Here is a 20,898-nt window from a genome sequence, read left to right as displayed (position 1 = left end):
CAATAATTTTGATATATAAAGATGATTTTTCCGTTATAAATTTACACCAATGGAAGGTCGTAATAACATTCCAAGCAATATCTAACTTCGATATCAAATCGATCTTTTTTATAAGTTGACTATTCAAGATGGCCGCTCGCGGTGTAGAGCGTGTGCTAGCGAAATGTCAAGCATGTGTAGATGCTGGTAACTTTTATGAAGCCCATCAAATGTACAGGACTTTATATTTTAGGTCAGTATCATTCAGTCTATAGGATTTTGTATTTGGATTGTTGACTTACTTTACTTTATTTTGAAACGTTCCAGAAAAAATCCGAATGATCAAATCGTCATCTGACCAAAGATGATCTTTCATCTTGTTATTATTTTACAGTCTGGGACATTTGTCGAAACTAATGTTTCACTCCAAGAAAATGCAATTAATTAATTTGTGATTATATCAGTGTATTAGGGTCTGCAATGAACATGCATGATATGAACCCGCGAAACACTTAAAAAACCCAACCCATCATGCATATTCATTTTAATCGGCTTTAAGAGACAGAACTTAGCCTAGGGGTGCAATTAGAATATCTTCAGTAATGTAATAATCATGTGCATCTGTTGATCAAATGTGAGTCAGTTCATTCTTGTTGTACAGGTATTGACACATATTCATATCAAAATTGGGCTGACCCCTTAACAGTTTTCTTGTGTACTAATACATTAAGATGCTTACCTATACGTAACAATTCCATCAATTTAGACATACTGAGAGGCTGAAAAGACTGACATAACATGTGACCTACATTTGTCTTAATGTGATTACATTCTGCACACAACACACAAGTGTAAAAACTACCAGGCTTCTCAATGCTTTTGATTTTCTTGAAAATTCATGCAGATTGCACTGCATTTATCATTTTGTTGAGTACTTTGTAAATGTTGCTCCTGAAGTATTCTTGTTTGTTTATTAACTCTTAATGCAAGGACTATACACAAAATAGACATTTGATCTGATTTTTAGTCGCCAATGCCTGTACAACAATGATCATTGTAAGTTGTTGAAATGTCATCCCCTAGCAGGGTTAGAACTTATACCAGCCTGCTTGCCCGGGGTTATTGCAGATTCCAGCAGGCTGGTACAAATTTCCAAATTTTCCTACTGTTTTATGTTTGTTTATTGTTTGACACTGCACTCAGCAATATTCCAGCTATGTGAATACTGATGGTGGTCTGTAAATAATCGAGTCTGGACCAGACAATCCAGTGATTGAAAACATGAGCCCCATTGTTTTTACATTACAAGTGCATTTTAATTTTTATCTTTACCCAGGCTAGTAAAGCTTTTGTGTTTAGTTCTAACTGTGCCTAACCCAATGGACGGCTATTCAGAGTATCCAATGACTGCCTCCCTGGTCTAATGGTGGAGCATCCACCCGAAGAGCTGGAGGTCGGGGTTCAATCCCTGGTTGCGTCATACCAAAGACATTAAAAGATGGTACTTGTTGTTACCCTGACTGGCGATCGGCACTAAAGTCTGTATACTGTGTCTGAGTGGGGTATTCATGTTAAACTGTGGTATCTCAGTGAGCTAGAACTACAAAATCAGCATTGGTATGAGTAGCCACACACACACACATGTGCATTCATTAATGATGTAAATTGTTATTTTTTATACACATACAAAATAAATAACTTTATTATTAACCGATAAATTGCAGGGATTTATCAAGATCTGCGCAGAGGCTGATATTCGGCCCCAAGTCTGCAACAAATGACAATAAAAATTCCCAATTTGGAACTTAACATTTCCAAATTCATGTTACATAATGTACAATGTATTAATATACATATAACTAATGACTAACTTATGGCTTTGTAGAAGTAACATGCATTCAATTATTACAAGACCAACAAATGGGAACAGGTGTTAATGCTTCGTTTTAACTTATTGCATTAAATGCAATCTCCAAATACCTCTGAATTTAAGAATATGTGCATTTATATAACAAAATAACGATTTTTCACAATTTGAATACTGGGGGCACTTAGTTAAGAATCCTAGATCTTAAGTTCTTTTCCTATATTGTTTGATTATTTTAGCATCAGCTGGCCAATACTGTGCATCCCCATCAGTGGACATAATGTAAGCGATGTAAAAATCAAAAGCTATCTTGGTGTCGCATAATCATGATAATGAACTTGGATAAAATATGTACAGGACTGGCAGAATTGCTTTTCAGATGTATATTTCATACATGTACTACATAAACGTATTGGCACAGTTACTTCAATGAGAGAGAGTTTAGGACAATTTCTTGACTTGGTTCAACTTGGTCGACCTGTCTTTACACTTTGAAACGTAGTGTGGGGATTTCATGACAGGCTAGGGGGCATGGGTGGCCCAGTCGTCTGAGGTGCAGAGTTGCGTCTCTTTGGCACGCCAGAAACCTATGATTGTGGGTTCGAATCCCGGTTCGCCCCGATTGTTTCTAGGTTTGTCAGCACCATAGCCGTGCTCGTGGGTTTCATCGAAGTGGTAAACAACTGAGACCTGCATCAGTTCGAGCTTTCCTCCCACATTAAGCTGACACGCCGCGATATAACTGGAATACTGTTAAAAGCCTCGTTAAACCCAACCCACTCACTCACTCATTCATGAAAGGCTAAATACTAATCAATCATGACCTTTGGAGATTCATAAGGGGAATGACATATTAACTTCAGTATAAAGTAAGTTACGACCAACTCAGATTTCTTCTTCTCAATTATCATCATGTATCACTCATCATGCTCATCAATATACATCACATTTATTGATATTTCCTTGTCTTTATCATGTTTGTATGCTTTTATTATTTCATATATACATAGATAGTGTGTCACAGTGGTTGCTAGTTAAGGTAATAATCATGATGATAATATTGTAGTAATTATATGTAGACAAGTAATTATATGTACTGTGTAGATTTTGTGCTATTGACATTGACAAATGACATTGACTTTTTTGTATTCACTCACTATAACTTATAAGAACACATCCTGACTTAATTGACAGCCTCAGATACTTTTCTTTCTAAGTTACTCAATATAAGCATTCCATGTGACATGTCAGATACAAAAGATTTTAACCAGCTCCTTATTAATATTATCTAAAGTGCAAATACAGAAGTTGTTATCCATGTTATTTCTTGTTATATCCTACAAGGATGTAACAAATGTCTTGTCCACCATGTCTCTCAGTACCAGTGGTCTGCGGTGCCTCTGTTATGGGTTCACCAATTCCAGACTTTTCTTGTATAAGATGTTTGGTTTAGTGGCACATCAACAGCTGTGTGTAGCCCAGGTTCAATAACTACAGACCACTAAGATTGTTCTTTACTTTCCAGATAGGCCTCATATTTACAACAATACACAAAATTAATCCCCATTTCTCAATTAATTTTGATTTGCTTGCATACAAATTGTGAGCAGGAAAATTAAACAAAGCAAGAGTCAGGCCCTCCTATCTTTTGGGATAAAAAGCGTTGAAGGGGTTTAAAATGAAGGCGTATTGGTAGCACAGCCTCCGTGTTGGAACTCAATGCATATATTATGCTAACAAAAAGAAACACTACTGGACTTGACAGTGGTCGTTACCCTGTGCTCAGCCACCATGGTAAAATCGGTCAACTGCAGCGGAATAACCTTGACTGTAGTCGTAAACAGCAGATCTTAGTTAATTGACAACACCTTTTCCGAAAAAAAACACAGTGTGCGAGAAATGGCGGCGATAAACTAATAAGTGGCAAGCAAAGTAATTTCTTTTGATTAGTATGACATGAAGTCTTGACTATAAAACATACAATCCAATTGCATGGAGCAAGTAGTATTCTTATGCATCAGAATTTGTTATCTAAAGTGGGAGACATGTTTTCTTGTATCAGTTATCTCAAATAAATGGGCAGTAGTCAGGTATGGTTTTCAAACACACTGTACATGTCTGACATCTTGCCCACCAGATCCCAGCAATCTTGGCAACTGTGTGGTAGCCAAAACACACACATCCAATCTCATTAAAATCAGATCTGAGTTATCGCTGCCGCTAAACAAAGATCTGAAGACATCCCTTTACGGGCCACGTCAGAACGACCTTTTAAAGATAACCAAAAGACTGGACCCCAGGAAGAAAAAAATATACCAAATACCTAAAGAAAACTGCGAATAACGAATCTGTCTGCAACTGCGGGAGATTGATGTGTTTGAACTGTTTCCATGTGTAATGCTGCACCCTTGGGTCATCCATGATGTTTTACGTACATATTTGTGACATGTGACATATTCATGACTTGAAAGTTAAAATGTGACCATGTGCAAGCCTAAAACTGCGATGAAGTCTTGAATGAAAATTGTTTTGAACACTTTGCTTCCTCAGTTTTTTGTCGTTGTGCGACAACAATTTGGAAACAACCACATTGCCATTCAAACTTTTTCAGTAAGTGACTTAGTGTTAGTTTTGATTCTGCATGCTTTAAAGCACCTGGTTGCCAGGTGTTGAATTATTCCATGTTGTACCTTTGGACAAGGTACTGTGTTGTCCCAGGGTACACAGCATTAGTTTTGTAGCTGGTTGAAATCTGTGCCATTATTCTAGAGATGGTATAGCAATGGGCATTTTTCAGCAGCACTTGTATTAGCGGTGCACATTACAGAAGGATACGACACATATCACGATATACTGGTCACGATTTGATACACATCTCAATTTGCCATACCGTATTCGACGTAATAAGCGCCCCGCTCTAATAAGCGCCCACGGCGATATTTGCTGATATATTGGATAGTAAACAATCCTAATTAGCACCCCTTAATGTACAATGTACACAAGACTTTTTTATTCGCGCATATGCACACTCGTGTGTTATATGCACCTTTAATTAAGGGCAATTAAATTCTGGAAAAATATATCTGTCGTACATAAACATTTCAGGCTGTCACCATAAACCACGAAATTTATCTTTCAACTCTTTTTTTTCCCACCAAAATAATATTCTAATAAGAGCCCCCTATTTCTAATTTTGAGAGCGCCCTGGGCGCTTATTACGTCGAATACGGTAATCACAACACAAAGGCCACAAACTGAAATACCTGTGGTTTAAAATTGAGCTACTAAAAAGGCGAAAGACTGATTCCTCCTTTTTAACTGTCCGTCCAAAAAGGTAACACAGAGCCAAATTGATCCCCAAAAGCTGATTTGCTGGAAACAGGTGGTTTTTCAAACTTACGCTTATCCATTCTTGTTTTGTTAAGTACCGGAGTATGTTACAAATGTGTAGTTTGTATGGTCAAGAATCATGATGCAAGTATGTAGGTGTATGTATTGCACCGAAGACCACATCGCTTCACATCGTTTCTTTAACTAAGGCATGTATGACAAAATTCTTCTTTTCAATATTTCCAGGTATGCAGCTGGTCAAAAGTATGCAGAGGCATCAGACCTCCTCTACAAAGGTTCCCTGACGTTACTTAAACACAACCAGGTAAGAAACAAGTTCCGATAGTACTGGCTCTATTTGCCATGTTTGCTTTCTGATGAAATGATGATGCATTAAGAATTGTTTGATTCTGATCAGGGTTGAACAAATATGTAAGTCTAACAGTGAAGACCCATGAAAGTTGGATTGAACAATTCTGTGCATGAGCCCATGTTTTTAACAATTGTTAAGGAATTCATGGACATACCATGACAATAATGTCTTGTGTTCATGTCATGTACCATTTCCCTCCTAATATGCTGAGGGGCGGTCGGGTAGCCTAGTGGTTAAAGTGTTCACTCGCCACGCATAAGACCCAGGTTCGATTCCTGACATGGGGACAATGTGTGAAGCCCATTTCTGGTGTCCCCCACCGTGATATTGCTGGAATATTGCTAAAAGCGGCGTAAAACCATACTCACTCACTCCTAATATGCTGAAATCATTTATACATATATAGATGCAGTATAAGGCATCGCACTTTGCTGTGCAGAGTTGTGTCTCTTGGGTATGCCAGAAACCTATGATTGTGGGTTTGAATCCCAGTTTGTCATGATGATGTTTTGTGTTTAGTCAGGCTGCACTATACCTGTGCATGTGGGTATTATCAAAGTGGTTAACGTCAAAGACCTGCATCACTTCAGGCTTTCCTCTAAGCTGACACACTGAAATATAACTGGAATACTGTTAAAGGACATTAAACTAAACTCCCTCACTCTGTCACTCACATGAGAGGTCCATCAGTGCATGTCATTATACTCATTACCATTATGTTGAAACATTAAGATTTTAGCTCCAAAGAAAAAACTCTTGCAGCAGACCTCAAGGTCCCCATGAAAACTTGACCTAGCAATAGAAATTTAATGAGACATTTATTAAGATGCACCAGTGTGTTTGATAATATGTCACATCCCTACAAATTAAGATTTGACAAACTGATTGGTGTTATTGTGCCACTACATCAGAGAAGCAAAGAGTAAGCGATGCTGTTAAAGATGATGGCAAAGGCAAAATGTATGGTGCAAGACGTGAACAGACAAATACACCTAACCATAGGCTGCATGTAGAGTTGACTTTGTATTCATTGAAATATATGAATGTGTGATTAGCCAGTGACTTACGTCATGGACATTGACCAAAAATATTTCCAACACTGTTAATTTGTATCATTTAAGTAGTCTAGCTGTGGTTAAGTATTTTAGTTCCTCCATGAAGATCTGTGTTAGAATTGGTCTTCAGTTTATCGTAAGATGCGACTAGTGAGATCGGTTGGTCAGGCTTGCTGATTTGGATGGTGCTTGGATCAATACTCATGATGTCAGTCACTTGATTGTCTGGTCCAGACTCACTGATTTACAGAGCGTATATTGCTGAGCGTGGTGTTAAACAACAAACAAGCAAACAAATGAATATTTATTATAGTGGTAACCATGGTAACAAGGGTAGCTATTCTTGTTCTTATGACTGCTGTTTCCTTTATTTCAGTATTCCAGTGGAGCAGACTTAGCTTTACTCCTTGTAAATGTCTTGAACAGCTCAAAACAGGAAGTTAGCGGTGTTACAATGGGTAAGAAACGTCTGTAGACAGTATTTCAGGTAACACTAAACAGTACTGTAAGTTAACTGTTTGAATCTCTTTCTGTGTGTAAGCAGAGACCTACCCATCTGTATCAACAAGCTTCTAAGTCCACTAGCTTGAAATGGCCTCTTGTTATCATGTTCAGTAGATTTTAGTATTAATATGTGGACTTTCTCTGCTGAGTGTACTACATGTACTTGGCCAAACAACATTTTACTAGAATCTAGCGGGGGTGGTAGGGTAGCATAGTGGTTAAAGCGTTTGCTCGTCACACCAAAGAGCCGGTTTCGATTCCCCACATGAGTACAATGTGTGAAGCCCATTTCTGGTGTCCCCCGTCGTGATATTTCTGGAATATCGCTAAAAGGACTTAAAACACTACTCACAGGTTTGAACTAGAGTTTGAAGTCACAGATTGCCTGCCTACTAAGAGGACGGGCAAAACAAATTACACACCCATGTTTGATGGTGGCTTAAAATCAAACAAACAAGAACTTGATATTTGATGGTAATTTATTATGGTATCATAGCTGTGTTTTAGACCTTAAGTTACCAGTTTTCGGTCCTGTATTCAGCCTTGTATTGTAATGATTACGTTTGTAATGTTTAGGTCAAATTCGATATTCAAGTGTATACTTTCTTTGCCTAGAAGTTTGTTTACATTGTCACTACTAATTACATCTATGTGTGATGTCCACAGCCATGATGAGCGATGCATGTTTTGTCTCTTCAGATCGGGTTGTGACACTCTTCCAGCAGATGGACCCTAACTGTCCAGAAAGACATAATTTCTTGACCTCAGCCATTAGGTGGACAAACAAAGTGAATGCAGACCACAAACGAGGTCATCCTGACTTGCATCAACGATTTGGAATTACATTTTGGCAGGGTATGTTTCATTCTTCTTTAACTCAAGTAATTTTGGTTATGGACTTTTCCAGAAACATAGGATGGTATTAACGAAAAAACAACAAAAAACAAGAATTGTGCCTCCCAGGTCAAATGGAAGAATGTTTGCCTGGAGAGCGGGAGGTCTGGGGTTTGATCCCTGGCCGCATCATACGATGGCGCTTGTTGTTACCCTGTCTGTTGCTCGGCATTAAGGGGCTAAAACAAGGACTGGTTGGCTCGGAGTCAATATACTGTGTCTGAGTGGGATATTCATGTTAAGCCTTGGCATGGTATCTCAGTGGGCTAGCACTATAAAATCGGCCACTAGTACAAGCAGCCACACACACACATACATGTCAACATATAAGTGCAATTTTCTTGAACGCGATGTTAAATCCCATTTCACCTCACCTAAGATGATTGTAACTCCCACCTGTTAACAAAGGCTTGATCGCTTTAAGGAGTGGGGCCCTGGTAATTTAGTTAACAGTTGTAACCATCTGAGTGCAAGTCTATTGACATCATACCCGTGAAGATCCGGGGTAGAAAAGATCTTCAGCAATTCATGCTTGCTGTAAAAGGTGACTATGCTTGTCGTAAGTGGCTACTAACAGGATCGGGTGGTCAGGCTCGCTGACTTGGTTGATGCATGTCATCAATCCCAATCGTGTCGATTGATGCTCATGATATTAATCACTGAATTGTCTGGTCCAGACTCGATTATTTACAGACCAAAGTCATATAGCTGGAATATTGCTGAGTGCGGCGTCAAACAACAAACCAACCAACAAACCAACATCATATCGATGGTAATGTATACCTGGGATAACAAGCAACTCATATGAATCAGGTGGTCAGACTTAGTCACTCGTATCCTGACGTGAAAAGTTGCTCATGATATCTACTACTGGTCTGTATGTTGAAGACTTGATTATTTGCAGGCCACTCTGATATAGTACTGAATGTGCGTTAACATTTTCTGGCTTAACTTTTCTTCTCAACGTCTTATTGTTTTTTTCAGAGAAAAACTATGCACAAGCTCGTTACCACCTTATCCACTCCACAGATGGGAAAGGATGTGCAGCCATGTTGATAGAGTATCATAGTAGTCAAGGTTACCCTTCCGAGGTGGACCTATTTATCGCACAAGCTGTGCTACAGTGAGTATTTGGGAACATGTTGTGATGTGACCATAGTGTCAAAGGTCCATCTTTGAGCATGAACCCACCCAACTGTAGCTGGTTGGGTAAAACAGGCTGTCTCAAGGCTTGTAGCCCACCCTGCAATTTGTAAAAACAATGTGATCAGTGAGCTTGGATTGCTCCTCAGCTGGACTCAGGTGTATCTTAGCCATCTGGGCCCACTTGCACAAAGTGATCTTAGTGCTACAACTATTGTAAGCCTATGTTAAAGTATGGGAGTTACGATCATCTTAGCGCTAAGATCGCTTTGTGCAAGTGGGCCCAGATGGCTAAGATACACCTGAGTTTCCTCCCCCATCACTACCAGCAGCCTGCGTACTGGAATTTATGTACACCTTGAAATCTAGTGTTTTGTTCTGACCTGGTAATGATCTCTAATCACACGATGTTTGGTTTTTCACTTTCTTGGTTGTCTCCAACCCCAGATAACTGAAACATTTTTCCAGGTCCCCACGAGTTCGACACAACAATAGGGTCTTTTAGAAATATACTTATCTGCCCTTGATTCACATGTGCTGAGCCACAAATTTTTATGCGATTTGAACTTTGAAGGGAGTTAACTGTCTGTAAAAGTCCAGTTTCCACCCTTGCCGAATTAGCCTGGAATTATGGAGTTATATTTTGGCTGGATTAACTAGTTTATGCATAGTGCATTCAAAATTTTGAATAGTGTCAACAGATATTTTCCAAATCTTTTCATGTGTTTAATCAAGGTGCTAATGTGATTTGATGCACTTCGCGAAGTAAGACCAATTTTATTACAATATAGATCGGGATTATGGATCAGATCATCTCAGCGGGCGACACCAATTTATTTGAAGCAAATGCAAGTAATGAGGGGTAGAATCTCATTGGATAATAGGAGGGACAAAGAAGGGACATAACTCGTTATAGGCACAGGTGGCGCTATGATTGAACCCAGAAATTCCAGCCGAGTTCGGCAAGGGTCGAAAATGGACTTTTGCAGTTCAGGAAGTTTGCCTCGGGAAGATCGGTCCAGACTTTATTGTTTACAGGCCATAAAATGTGGCGTTAAACAACAAATAAACAAAACAAATGATGTAGATGTGATGATGGTAATGCATTTTCAAGTTGTCCTGTACTGCTTTCTGTGTGACTCATCATGCTGTTTGACTTGCAGGTATTTGTGCCTCCAAAACAAAGACACAGCACATGCCGTGTTTACTGCATACACTACTAATCATCCACATTTGGAGAAGGGTCCCCCATTCGTGAAACCTTTGTTGAACTTTCTCTGGTTCCTGTTACTGGCACTAGAAGGGTAAGGATACATGTGATATACCACTCAACGGTTGATAGGGACATTTCTGTTATTTCTTGATGTGCAGAGATGAGGTGAAATGGAGTCATGATCCATGCACTTATGTAGCGACAAGTCCAAGATTATAGCAACAGTCTTGCACATGTGTGTGTGTGACTGCTTGTACTAGTCCGGACAGATGCCAATTTCATGGTGCTAGCCCACTGAGATACCATGCCGTCTGTATCAAATGTTGAGTAGTGCAGTTTATAGTTTTTTATAAAGGGTACAGATAATGCCTTTTTCAAATTACAATCAAATTGAGCCTATTTAAGACATGATATTTTTGTCCAAATAACATTATCAGGATTATGCTGTAAAATGAATCTCATTTTCATGCTGAATGCTTCAGGAAGACAAGTTCACCTTCTTTCTCAATGAATGAATTAGAGTTACCTCCCTTATATTATCTTGGCTGGATTCAACTTGAAGACCAATGATTCTGTATGAGTAAGCCTTGTATATGAGCCATGTATGCCATGTTGTATCATAACAGTTTCCTCGTGATGACAATTCATTTTTTTTTTTCCTGTTTCAGAGGCAAATTAGCAGTGTTTACGATATTGTGTGAAAAATATGAACCTTCCTTGAAAAGAGACCCAAGCTATAAAGAAGTAAGTAACTACTGGGGAAATGGTACTAAAGTGCATGCCCTTTAATATTCTTGGGGGCCTGGGATTCTTGTTAGAGACAGAATTTCTTTTTCCATCACTGCTTCAAAACATACAATTTTATTTGTTTCAGCATGTCCAGCGAACAAGTATTTTATTTAGGCATATAACCTGTGTTCAGTTATTTAGTGTTGTTTTTCTTTCTCGAACAAACTGTTCCTTTGAAACTTTGATATTTATTTTTTGACCCAATCACATTAAAATCAGATCTTAGTTTTCGCAACCCCTTAACAAAGATCTGTGGACATCCCATTACGGGTCACGTCAGAACAACCTTTCATCCAACCAATCAGAGCGTTGCTTACCAGATCATGAAAGTGATGGACGGAATATGTTTTCTTATCATGCAACATTGAAAAATGTGACAGAGGGTATTCCGTATGACAGTTAGGGGTTTTATGATTATATCCATACAATAGAGGCCATCTATAAGCCATTCCAGAACGTTCTATTTATCAGTTTTAAAAATTTGTAATCGAGAATACGTCAAAATATGTTTCAAGGCGTCGTCACCAGTTTGAAACTTGTGTTGAAAGCTCAAGAAAGCTGCCTTCTGGTTGGCGAATGTCGATTTCTTGTCATTTATTTTATTGGTTGGTCAAAGTTCGCGAAAGGTCATTATGACGTGACCCGTAATGGGATGTCCTCACATCTTTGTTTAGCGATAGCGAGAACTAAGATCTGATTTTAAATGAGATTTTGACCGATAATGCTGAATAGTTCTGTATTCTTATTTCCAGTATTTAGACAAAATAGGCCAGATCTTCTTTGGTGTTCCTCCCCCTCAAGTCAGCCAAGGATTGTTTGGTGAGTATCTCTACTGGCAATTGTTCCCACTTCATATGTTTTGAAGAATTCTGAGGATTTCGTTACATCAAGGGTCACTTTTGTGATACATGCCATAACAATATATACATAAATCACATCGTCCCCCAGACCCCTGGCTTACTTGCAGTTTTTGTAAAAAAAACATTCTCCTGTTTGTGAATACATGAGTTAGGAATTCAGATAACAATACCCCAGATTTATCCAGGGAATCTACTACTGTTTAACAGACCTGTGAAGATCTGGGTTAGAATAGGTCTTCAGCAACCCATGCTTGCTGTAAGAGGCGACTAACAGGATCGGGTGGTCAGGCTTGCTGACTTGGTTGATGCAAGTCATCGTATCCCAATTGCGTAGATGCTCAGGATGTCAATCACTGGATTGTGTGGTCCAGACTCGATTATGTACAGATAGTGGTCATATAGTGCAGTGTGAAACAACAACAGAAAAACTAGTTTGTACAAATTGGGAATATTTACTGACATTTGCTGCATACTTGGGGACAAATATTGGCCTCTGAGGTGGCCAAGATAAATCCCTGAATACCTTCATTGTCCAACCCTTTTTAATCTTTGTGATGGTTCCTGGAAGCGTAAGTTTTTCCTATCACAATAGCATAGTGTGCTGCTAATGTCAATTACTGGACAGTATGGTCCACTGAAGCCCATTTCTGATGTCCCCCGCCGTGATATTGCTGGAATATTGCTGAAAGCGGTATAAAACCATACTCACTCACTCAGTATGGTCCAGACTTGATTTTTTACAGAATGCCATGACATAGCTGGAATATTGCTGAGTGCTTCGTTAAGCAACAAAACAAACATCTCAATAATTCAGCACAGGGAACATGACCATGTGACATATTCTTTAGAGGACATTTGAATTTTATCCATAGATTATTGTACTTGCAGGACATGAATCTCAACATGTTATTTCTCGAGCACTTACACTTTTGCACCATTTAAGTGTTCAGTATAAATCAAGGATAGTGTTTGTGAAATCAGGGTTGGATATCTGATTCATGCTCGTGATGCGTTGTTTTATCATATGCTGGTATCTCTTTCAGGGAATTTGTTAAACAGTCTCCTCGATGGTGGGGGTGCCGAGGACAGTGATGATGACACTCCTGTGACTGCCAACGCCACTCCCAAACGAAAAGAGACACAGTTTGACATGGACTAATTATCTTGCAGATGTGTGCCTTCTCTACATGGTTATCTCCCTTGGGTCTCTGTAGCTAACATTCTAGATTCAATTATCGCAGAATTTTGTCTCTTCATTTAAGACTGTGATCTTGTGTAGTATTGATTGCAATCTGATTTGAGTGTTGTATGTTGAAAGTTCTTTTATTGAAAGTATGAGATTGTTGTGATACATCTGAATTTACGGTAACAGATTAATATTTGGAAATCAATGAAAAGGTCAAACCAGTTCATTTTCAGGCAATTAATTTCATAACATTTGTGTGGTCAGATGGTATCTTTCTTTAGTGAAGATGTGATTCCACGGTGTCAGGGTTTGTTGTTGTCACAAATCATGTATAATATGCTCTCCAGCGAGGATGGTTTACTGATTTGGACTTTGCCTGAGCATCTTTCTGTAAGCAAATGTACGTGAACATTATTATTGACATCGTTAATACTTCATGGATCTGTGAACAAGACTACATTCTTTCAAAACCTGTAGCTTGATATGGCTGCTTTGTTGTGTAGTCGCTACTTTTTAACCAATGAATCAAGCAACGACCTGGCTCAGACAAGTGAGTGCTCAGATTACATCGCAGAGACATCAGTGTTTCTCTCATGCAGTTGTGTGCAACTTGCCATCACCTTTCTCATGGTGGCATGTGGCTCTGTGTGCAACACACAGGTCACAAATCAGGTGAAGTTAAGCAGTGTTGGTCACAGAAAGTAGTTGGATCGATGACTGGGTTTGGCAGCTTGACTCCTGAAAGTTTCTTGGACTTCGGTTCAGACTCACACTGAAGCACTCTCTTCACCAAGTGCAGTGAATGGGTACCCATTAGGATGAGATGGCAATGTAATCAACCTTCAAGCGCCTCACAGGTAGTTTGGGTTGTATACTCCCCAGGGAGCTGAGAAGGGAAATCAAGTGCACTCTGATCCATTGACTGGGATAATAATGAAGCGCTTTTAGTGTCATCATTAATGCCGGGCCATGGTATGGTTCACACAGAGTGCTTACAGAGCGCTTATGAGTTGGGCTCATTTGACGTCTATGGTTTCTTTTCCATGGTCTTGTGGTAGAGCGTCTGCCCAGAGAATGGAAAGTTGGGGGTTGAATTCCTGGCCGCGTCATACCAAAAGACGTTAAATGATGGTATTTGTTGTTACTTTGCCTGGCGCTCGGCATTTAGGGGCTAAAACAAGGACAGGTCGGCATGGAATCAGTATACTGTGTCTGAGTTGTGTATCATTGTTAAACTGCGGCATGGTATCACTGTGGTGTCGCACTACAAAACTGACATTAGTCCGGACTAATACAAGCAGCCACACATACACACATCCATGCACTTTTATATGTAAGTGCAATAATCTTGAACATGACGTTAAACCCCATTTCACCTCAACCCACCTCATTTCACTACCTGACTAAAAATGGACACATGTCATCACTACACTGCTTGTCGGCCCAATGTATTCAAGGGTGATGAGAAACGTATTGTATACATACCCTTGAAGTATTGACGATGTAAAGTTGGAGGGTTCTGACAAACCATTGTGACCAGAAATAAGTCATTACCTTTTGTATCCCTCTCACAATGATCCACCAGATGTCAATCCTTAAATGAAGTAACAAAACCCTGTGTTATCTCTATTCCTAATTGTTTCCATTCCTGTCTTATTCAAGCTAATTGGCTTATCATTCATCGGTTTCGTTAAGAGAATGTCATTGTTTAAGTGGGTGAACTTGAAAGGAAATGTTTCTATTGCACATCATCCTTATGTTATTCAGCAGCTAATGTTAGAGTGACCAAATAGTTATGGGGTGCACATCTTGTTCATTGGTCTGCTCCAGATAAACATGTATTCTCTATTGATATGACAGATGAAATACAGGGCTATTATATGATAATTTCCAGGAGTATTTGAGATGGAAATTCACATGTACTTGTCATGAATGTTATGAAGGAACCTTGTGTTGTTTCTGTATGATTACTGACAGAAGGAGGAATTGTATATGATGGAAATCTAAAGTGAAACCATTTTACTCTGGTACAGTACCTCTCTGTATGAAGACACCTCCATAGGAGGTCACATTAGGTGAACAATGGGCCAACTTTGAAGGATCAAATCAAATGAAGGATGCATGGGTTCTTGAGCCAATCAGATGTCAGCTTACTAGGTTGAGCCAATCAAATATCAGCTTTCTGGTATGGTCGAGATTCATTTCTTTACCACCTCGATTTAGAAATTTTAATTTTAACATGAATTGCCATGGTGCTCAGAAATGGCAGGGTGTGAAATATACTCACCACAGTAGCATGACCTTTATTTTACATTCAGAACTGCCTGTTTATGTTCATTTTGGAATACAACATCAGACATCTTGCTCTGAATACTCATGAGTAGAAAGATCATTTGAGGTAGCCTATGAAGGATTTGTTGGATCTACACGCAGAGAGGTGTCATCTTGGAGTAATAGATCGGATTTTGATGAGATTGATTTTATGTTTGGGAATAAATAACTATATATTTTTCCAAATCTACAAAACAATGAGTTGGACAATTCAGATTGAACTGTATCTGTTGAGGCCTTTCAACATATCAATTCTAGCGTTACAACTACTGAAAATTAAGTACATTAACATATCTATATGACATAGCATTATTAGCACTTTGAGCAATCTGTTTCTGGGCACTCTTCTATAAAATGACTCTGGGGCTATGTTCATTTCAACAGGGGCCCTTTATGTGTGCAACTATGTCTTTGAAATGTACTGTACAAATGACACTATCAATATGGACAGTAAATAGCTTCTTGTTTGAAGGTAGTCTAATTTATGCAGAGAGTAAAATAATAAGTTAAGACACTGTGCTTCATTGAAATTATGCAGGCTATGAACTTCATTTTTTTTGTCGAAAACTTTAATTTCAGGATATGTTCTTTACTAAGTAACTGACCCTGAAATGGTTTTAACTGTAATTTGGGACCTGCCTTTTTGGCATATTTAAACAAATATCTAAGTTTTAAAGCTCTGTCTATGTGAAAGTAATTATGATATTTTCATCTAGATCCACCTCACTGAAGAAACCTCAGTCTTTTGTGGTTTCTTGGAGAATGATGGTAGGAGTGCACTCCACCTCACCTTTAGAAAAATGTTTTGATGAAAATTTCCTGTTAATTTGTTTTCGTGTTTTTTACAAGCTGTACATGTATATTGAGAGGGCAGTTGTGGTAATGCAATTTTGTACTTGGTGATCAAGACATTAACTGTACACCTATTGTACTCCAAGTCTTATTGTGGACTTACTCAAAACCATGCATATGTAATATAAGATCCTCAAAACCGCCTGTTAACTGATGAGAAAAAGCTCTAATCACTGAATGGTCATGGTCACCAATTGATATTTGGGTTGGAGTTTTTGTAAAAAGATGTTTAGCCCAGAAACTAACAATGGGAGGAAATAAGTTTGCCCCATATGAACATACGAATATATGAAGTTTCAGACTGTTGTGAAGAGCCCTTGTAGTTTTGTTTTAGTGAAGGAAGGTGGTTAATACACAAAATATGGTATGAATACAGTATTTCATTCATTTTGGTTTGTTCTGTATAATGTGGAATTGAGATTGCTTATTTTGAACATTCCGCCTCAATTATCCAGTGTATTATCCTAATGTATTTTGATGAATACCCCGGACCATCATAATTTCATTAGCATTAGGACTTACCTCCCCCATCTTATTACCGAGGAAAGATTTTTCCAGTGAACCAGACAATCCAGTGATTGATATCATGAGCATCGATCCACGCAATTGGGATCGATGACATGCATCAAGAAGTCAGTGGTAATGCTCGCTGACTTGGTTGATGCATGTCATCGATCCCAATTGTGTGGATCGATGCTCGTGATATCAGTCACTGGATTGTCTGGTCCAGACTCGATTATTTACTGACCGCCGTCATATAGCTGGAATATTGCTGAGTCAGCGTTAAACAACAAGCCAACCAACCAACCAAAATCCAGTGAAAAGATCATCATAACAGTCTTCGATTCCTGTAAATGAATTGAAGGCTGGCTTGTTTGAGGCTGAGACTTTGAAGTTAGATCTATGCAGAACTCTTGTTTAGAAGATTCATTTTGATTGGTTGTTGATTTCAAGATGTTGAGCAAGAGAAATTCTGTTGTTGATTTTGGAATTGAGTGAGTATGGTTTTATGCTGCTTTTAATAATTTTCAAGCAATAGCATGGCAGGGGACACAGGTGGGGAATCAAACCTGGGTCTTTGGTGTGACCACCAAACACTTTAACCACCAGGCTACCCCACCGCCCCATTTGATTTAAGGGTGATGAAGATGGTGTTTCCAAATGAAACTTGGTTGTGTTTTGGTTTTTATGAAATTAGAAAGGAGATGAAACACTGGATCATCGAGGATGTACAGGCATGTTCTTGTGGAGATTAGTGGAATGACTTGCTGTGTATTTGTCTGTTCAGGTGACCTGCCAGTGAATAAAACTAACAAATCGCTTGTAATGTCAGACCTGTACAACTAACAGAGGAAATTGAAAATATGGATGTGTAGAAACTTTAAAGAAAACATACCAAGCAAGAGATAACGCAATTGTTTATCAATGTTAATGTTATGGTATCAAAATGTCCCCTGCATCTGAATGAGTGAGTGAGTGAGTATGGTTTTACGCCGCTTTTAGCAATATTCCAGCAATATCATGGCGGGGGACACCAGAAATGGGCTGCATCTGAATGAGAAATGTTTTCCTTACTGTGGTGTTGCAATAGAAATGGAACAGTATTTAGCCTATGCTTGTCTCCCTTCAATCTTATTAAAGTCAGATCTTTTACTCGGAGTAATGGAGAGTCTTATTTGACCCATATATATCAATTTGTCTTGTCTAAAATATGACTGAAGTTTCTTTGAAACCCTTATATCCCATATTTTTTATTTACTATTTTTGCAGTGTTTTGTAAAATATACTAATATGATCAACATGACTGATATAGTCTTGGGATTTACTGTAAATCCTTCAATATATGCTCTGTGTGAGTTACATGGCTCAGTTATATATATGTAGGTGAACTGATGTATGCTCGCCTCAGTTAAACATCTATATAAAACATTGAATAAGCCACTGTCTCCATATAATGATTGCTGGAATATATAAGCCAGAAGAATGTGGAATATATAGGTGTTTGATAAGGATTACTTGACACTTGCGTGTTATTTTTCTTTGAATTGTGTATTGCTTTCTCATGAGGCATTTGTTTAGTTGTTAATTTATAACAATTGATTTTGTACAGAAATAATATATTTTCATCCCATTTGATGTTATTTAAAAGCTATGACATACTATTGATTATTTTGTACTCAGCTAGTATACGCTACCTGTAGTTAAATGGGAACTGTGCCATTGATATTGTTGCCATGGAAGAAGAATTTGTTTGATTTCTTTTCTTCATTTTTTTAATATTAGTGATTAATAGTATGGTTAGCGCTTAAGTGCTCCAAATTACTTCTACCTGAGCTCAGTTCAACAAAGCAATCTTGATGTCCTGACTATTTTGCGCCTATGTTTAGTGGATGGACACAGCACTTTGGTTTGTTATGATAGCTGGCATATGCTTTATGTGGAGTTATTCACTGTTTAAAACACCAGGCGAATACACACAGCATATAACGTGATCTCATGCAGTGGCGATCCAGAGGGAGTTTGGGGGAGAGCCAAACAAACACCTTTTTTTCACATCTGATGACATTTTGTATGCACATTTCCTCCCACGATAACATGTTGATTTGGTTGTTAAAATAAAATGATTAATAAATGGCCCAATTAAATGGAACCCCATTTTTCAAAATCCTGAATGTGCCTGTCATGTAACGAATATGTGAAAGTTTTATAGTTTCTTCAAATAAGCGGAGTTTAATATTCCACAAAAAAAACATGCAGGTTCTGTGATATTTGCAGTGTGCATAATCTTCAACCAAAAGCAAGCACTGAAAAGAACTACATGAAAATCGCAGAATGTCAAGGTAAATACTTGTATACAAAGAACATTGATAAATCCTTTCTTGCTTAGTGACAGTGTGTTTTTTTTGCTGTAACTTGTGTTATTAAGTCTCTAGAATCTATTAGAGACTTAGAAAACGAGTTTTAAATGTTGCTTTTTTAAAATATTTCTTCTTCATATTTATCGCTCTCAGCTGTAATGTCAAAAATGAATGGTCAGTGTATATAATTTACAAGGCAAAAACGGTATGCCTAAAATCTTTATAATTCAAAGTCTGATTATTTATGGCTGTTTCTATTTTCTGCACACCAAGGCATTGGTGAAGTGTTGGAGTTTGTTTCTTCACAGGGAGAAGTTAAGTAATGAATGCCCCTATGATATGCAACAGATTACCCTGTACAGTCATTGTTGTATAAATTGTCATTGCTGATAGGTCTTGTGTTTTGTGTCTTTCAAGGATTGGAGAGTGCTGACATATTCTGTCTCACTATCCCAATTCTGTATGTTAAATGTTAAGCTGAAGCTTGTGTTATAGTTTCGTTTAAGTTGTCTATGTAAAAGTTTAAAATTCTTGCTACTATTATGAAATATGTACAGGTGCCTACAGGTATCTCTCAAAGCGCGTTATTGTTAGTATTCAGCGGGACAGAAAACTAATTATGACTAACTTGAAGGCAACCCTGTGGCATTGTTCGTGAAGGAAAGATAACTCTTATGGTTTTGCATTTAAACGCCACGCCATATTATATAGGTGACATTCTCAAATACAAGTAAAACAACCCATTTTTTCACCAGGCATTGCACAGGGACTAGGATCTTAAAATAAGTTATTTTTCTCACCAGTTTTATTTCATTGTTGAATCATAAGTTTAAAATTAAATCAACCTATTCCATTTCCATGAATATACAATATAAACATACATGCCGCTAGGCCTAGTTTTAGTAAAGCTGCTTGAAAGGTGTTGGGAACAATAAGAGGAAACGCGTAATTAATGATTGTCCTTTGTGCGGCTACTAGGTTGAGAGATCGAAGTAAAATAATAGATATCGAGACCTCACAATGAAAGGATGAACTTCTGAGGAACTCGACGGTCGGTCGCCGCTGCAGGACGCATAATCATTTGAATATTAAGAGAAGCGTTCGTAAAGCCTCAGCATATAAACAAATAAACCAATCAATAGTGCGCCAATATACTAAGTATAAACGAATCTATCAGTAATTTGATACAATTGAAATTAAGTTATGACGAACACGGAAGTTGAATTTTTCATTGACTACCAGCGAATACAATATATAAGACATAATTCCTCCAATCACTAGCAGTCGTCGTGGCCGAGTGGTTAAGGCGATGGACTCGAAATCCATTGGGGTCTCCCCGCACAGGTTCGAATCCTGTCGGCGACGTATGTTTTTGCGGAGCCGTTTACTATTTTGTTTACCTCTGTAACATAAATACATTGTATAATGCAACATTATTTGAAACAGACAGTTAATCTTTTCATTTTATGACATGTAAACAAGCCGTTCATTTATTTAGGAAATCTTCGTAATGCAGCATGCCGATATTAAAAATACATGGAGAACGTTTGCAAACTTCAACTATAAGCAGTTAATTGAAAATTCAAAATATTCCAATTTTGCGCCGTTTCAATCCAAATAAGTTGCAAACGTATGTTCCATCAATGTATTTACAATATAGGCTA

General features: G+C 38.2%; 1 protein-coding gene and 1 non-coding gene across 2 annotated transcripts; both read left to right on the top strand.

The window, feature by feature from the left end:
• Positions 1-109: 109 nt before the first annotated feature.
• On the top strand, positions 110-16,539 carry LOC124138566 (Golgi to ER traffic protein 4 homolog). The gene is made up of 9 exons (XM_046505289.2): positions 110-232; positions 5,423-5,501; positions 6,981-7,062; positions 7,808-7,963; positions 8,987-9,125; positions 10,309-10,449; positions 11,027-11,102; positions 11,900-11,966; positions 13,051-16,539. The coding sequence occupies exons 1-9, from the start codon at positions 129-131 to the stop codon at positions 13,164-13,166; spliced, it is 960 nt and encodes a 319-aa protein (XP_046361245.1). The 5' UTR covers positions 110-128; the 3' UTR covers positions 13,167-16,539.
• Positions 16,540-20,517: 3,978 nt separating this feature from the next.
• On the top strand, positions 20,518-20,599 carry Trnas-cga. The gene has a single exon. It is a non-coding gene; the product is annotated as a tRNA-Ser (tRNA).
• Positions 20,600-20,898: the final 299 nt, after the last annotated feature.

Source organism: Haliotis rufescens, unplaced genomic scaffold, assembly GCF_023055435.1.
Source record: "Haliotis rufescens isolate VD_foot unplaced genomic scaffold, xgHalRufe1.0.p SCAF_40, whole genome shotgun sequence".
Lineage (NCBI taxonomy): Eukaryota > Metazoa > Mollusca > Gastropoda > Lepetellida > Haliotidae > Haliotis > Haliotis rufescens.
The sequence above is the reverse complement of the archived record's forward strand: the minus strand, read 5'-3'. Positions and strand labels throughout refer to the sequence as shown.

Excerpts from the sequence above, each read along its gene's own strand:
- LOC124138566 (XM_046505289.2), top strand. The coding sequence starts at position 129 with ATGGCCGCTCGCGGTGTAGAGCGTGTGCTAGCGAAATGTCAAGCATGT. Across the intron at positions 233-5,422 it reads TACAGGACTTTATATTTTAG|GTATGCAGCTGGTCAAAAGT; the intron begins GTCAGTATCATT and ends CAATATTTCCAG. Across the intron at positions 5,502-6,980 it reads CGTTACTTAAACACAACCAG|TATTCCAGTGGAGCAGACTT; the intron begins GTAAGAAACAAG and ends CCTTTATTTCAG.